The 686-nt window shown below is 27.7% G+C and overlaps 1 protein-coding gene across 2 annotated transcripts in view; it reads right to left on the minus strand.

Moving 5' to 3' along the window:
* The window catches only part of LOC106469084 (CCR4-NOT transcription complex subunit 2-like), a 40,779-nt gene extending 40,341 nt beyond the window's left edge, over nt 1-438 (minus strand). For both annotated transcript variants that reach the window (XM_022397494.1, XM_013929540.2), the window contains exon 1: nt 323-438. In XM_022397494.1, coding sequence (XP_022253202.1) covers nt 323-419 — 97 coding nt within the window. In that variant the 5' untranslated portion in view covers nt 420-438. The remainder of the gene's footprint in view (nt 1-322) is intronic.
* Nucleotides 439-686: the final 248 nt, after the last annotated feature.

Consider the following 686-nt stretch of genomic DNA (forward strand, 5'->3'; position numbering starts at 1 on the left):
CACACACACGACACACACAAATATATATATATATATATATATATATATATATATATAGATAGATAAATATCAGATTTGACTGTATTCAAAAGGTATATAATTCTTCTGAATATATTCAAACTTGAAAGGCATAATTGATACATATACTTCCAAAGAAATGAGCCCAAAACACATATTGTCTGAGTCAATGTACGGTAATAGTACATACTGGGCCTTAGCTGTATCTGTGTCATGTTTCATAGAATTGTTTCCTACATCAAACAGAAAACTTTACACTTTATCACCAGTATTCTTATTTGTAAATTAGATATAAACCACCTACCAGGATTAGAAGAAAATGCCGAACTCATTGTGTTATTCATCAGACTTGTAGATGGAAAACCCCTTGAATTACGTGAAACACCAAACATAATACCCATTGAACTTGAACTACTGAAAGTAGAAATTTAAGAAAAAAATATCACTCAAATCTTGTTTCCTAAAAACTATTTTGAAAAATCATTTAAAGTGCTGTAAATAGACAGGTGTTTACACAAGAGTAACTTTCTTTTCCCTTTGAAAAGTGAAAATTCATAAATAAATAACTTTGAAAAATGCAAAAAAATACAACCTTTTATGCTTCAATAATATAAAAGACAGTAACTTGTTACAATAGTACAGTAAGTCATAACATTAAAATAAAAATA

Source organism: Limulus polyphemus, unplaced genomic scaffold, assembly GCF_000517525.1.
Source record: "Limulus polyphemus unplaced genomic scaffold, Limulus_polyphemus-2.1.2 Scaffold3290, whole genome shotgun sequence".
NCBI classification, from domain to species: domain Eukaryota; kingdom Metazoa; phylum Arthropoda; class Merostomata; order Xiphosura; family Limulidae; genus Limulus; species Limulus polyphemus.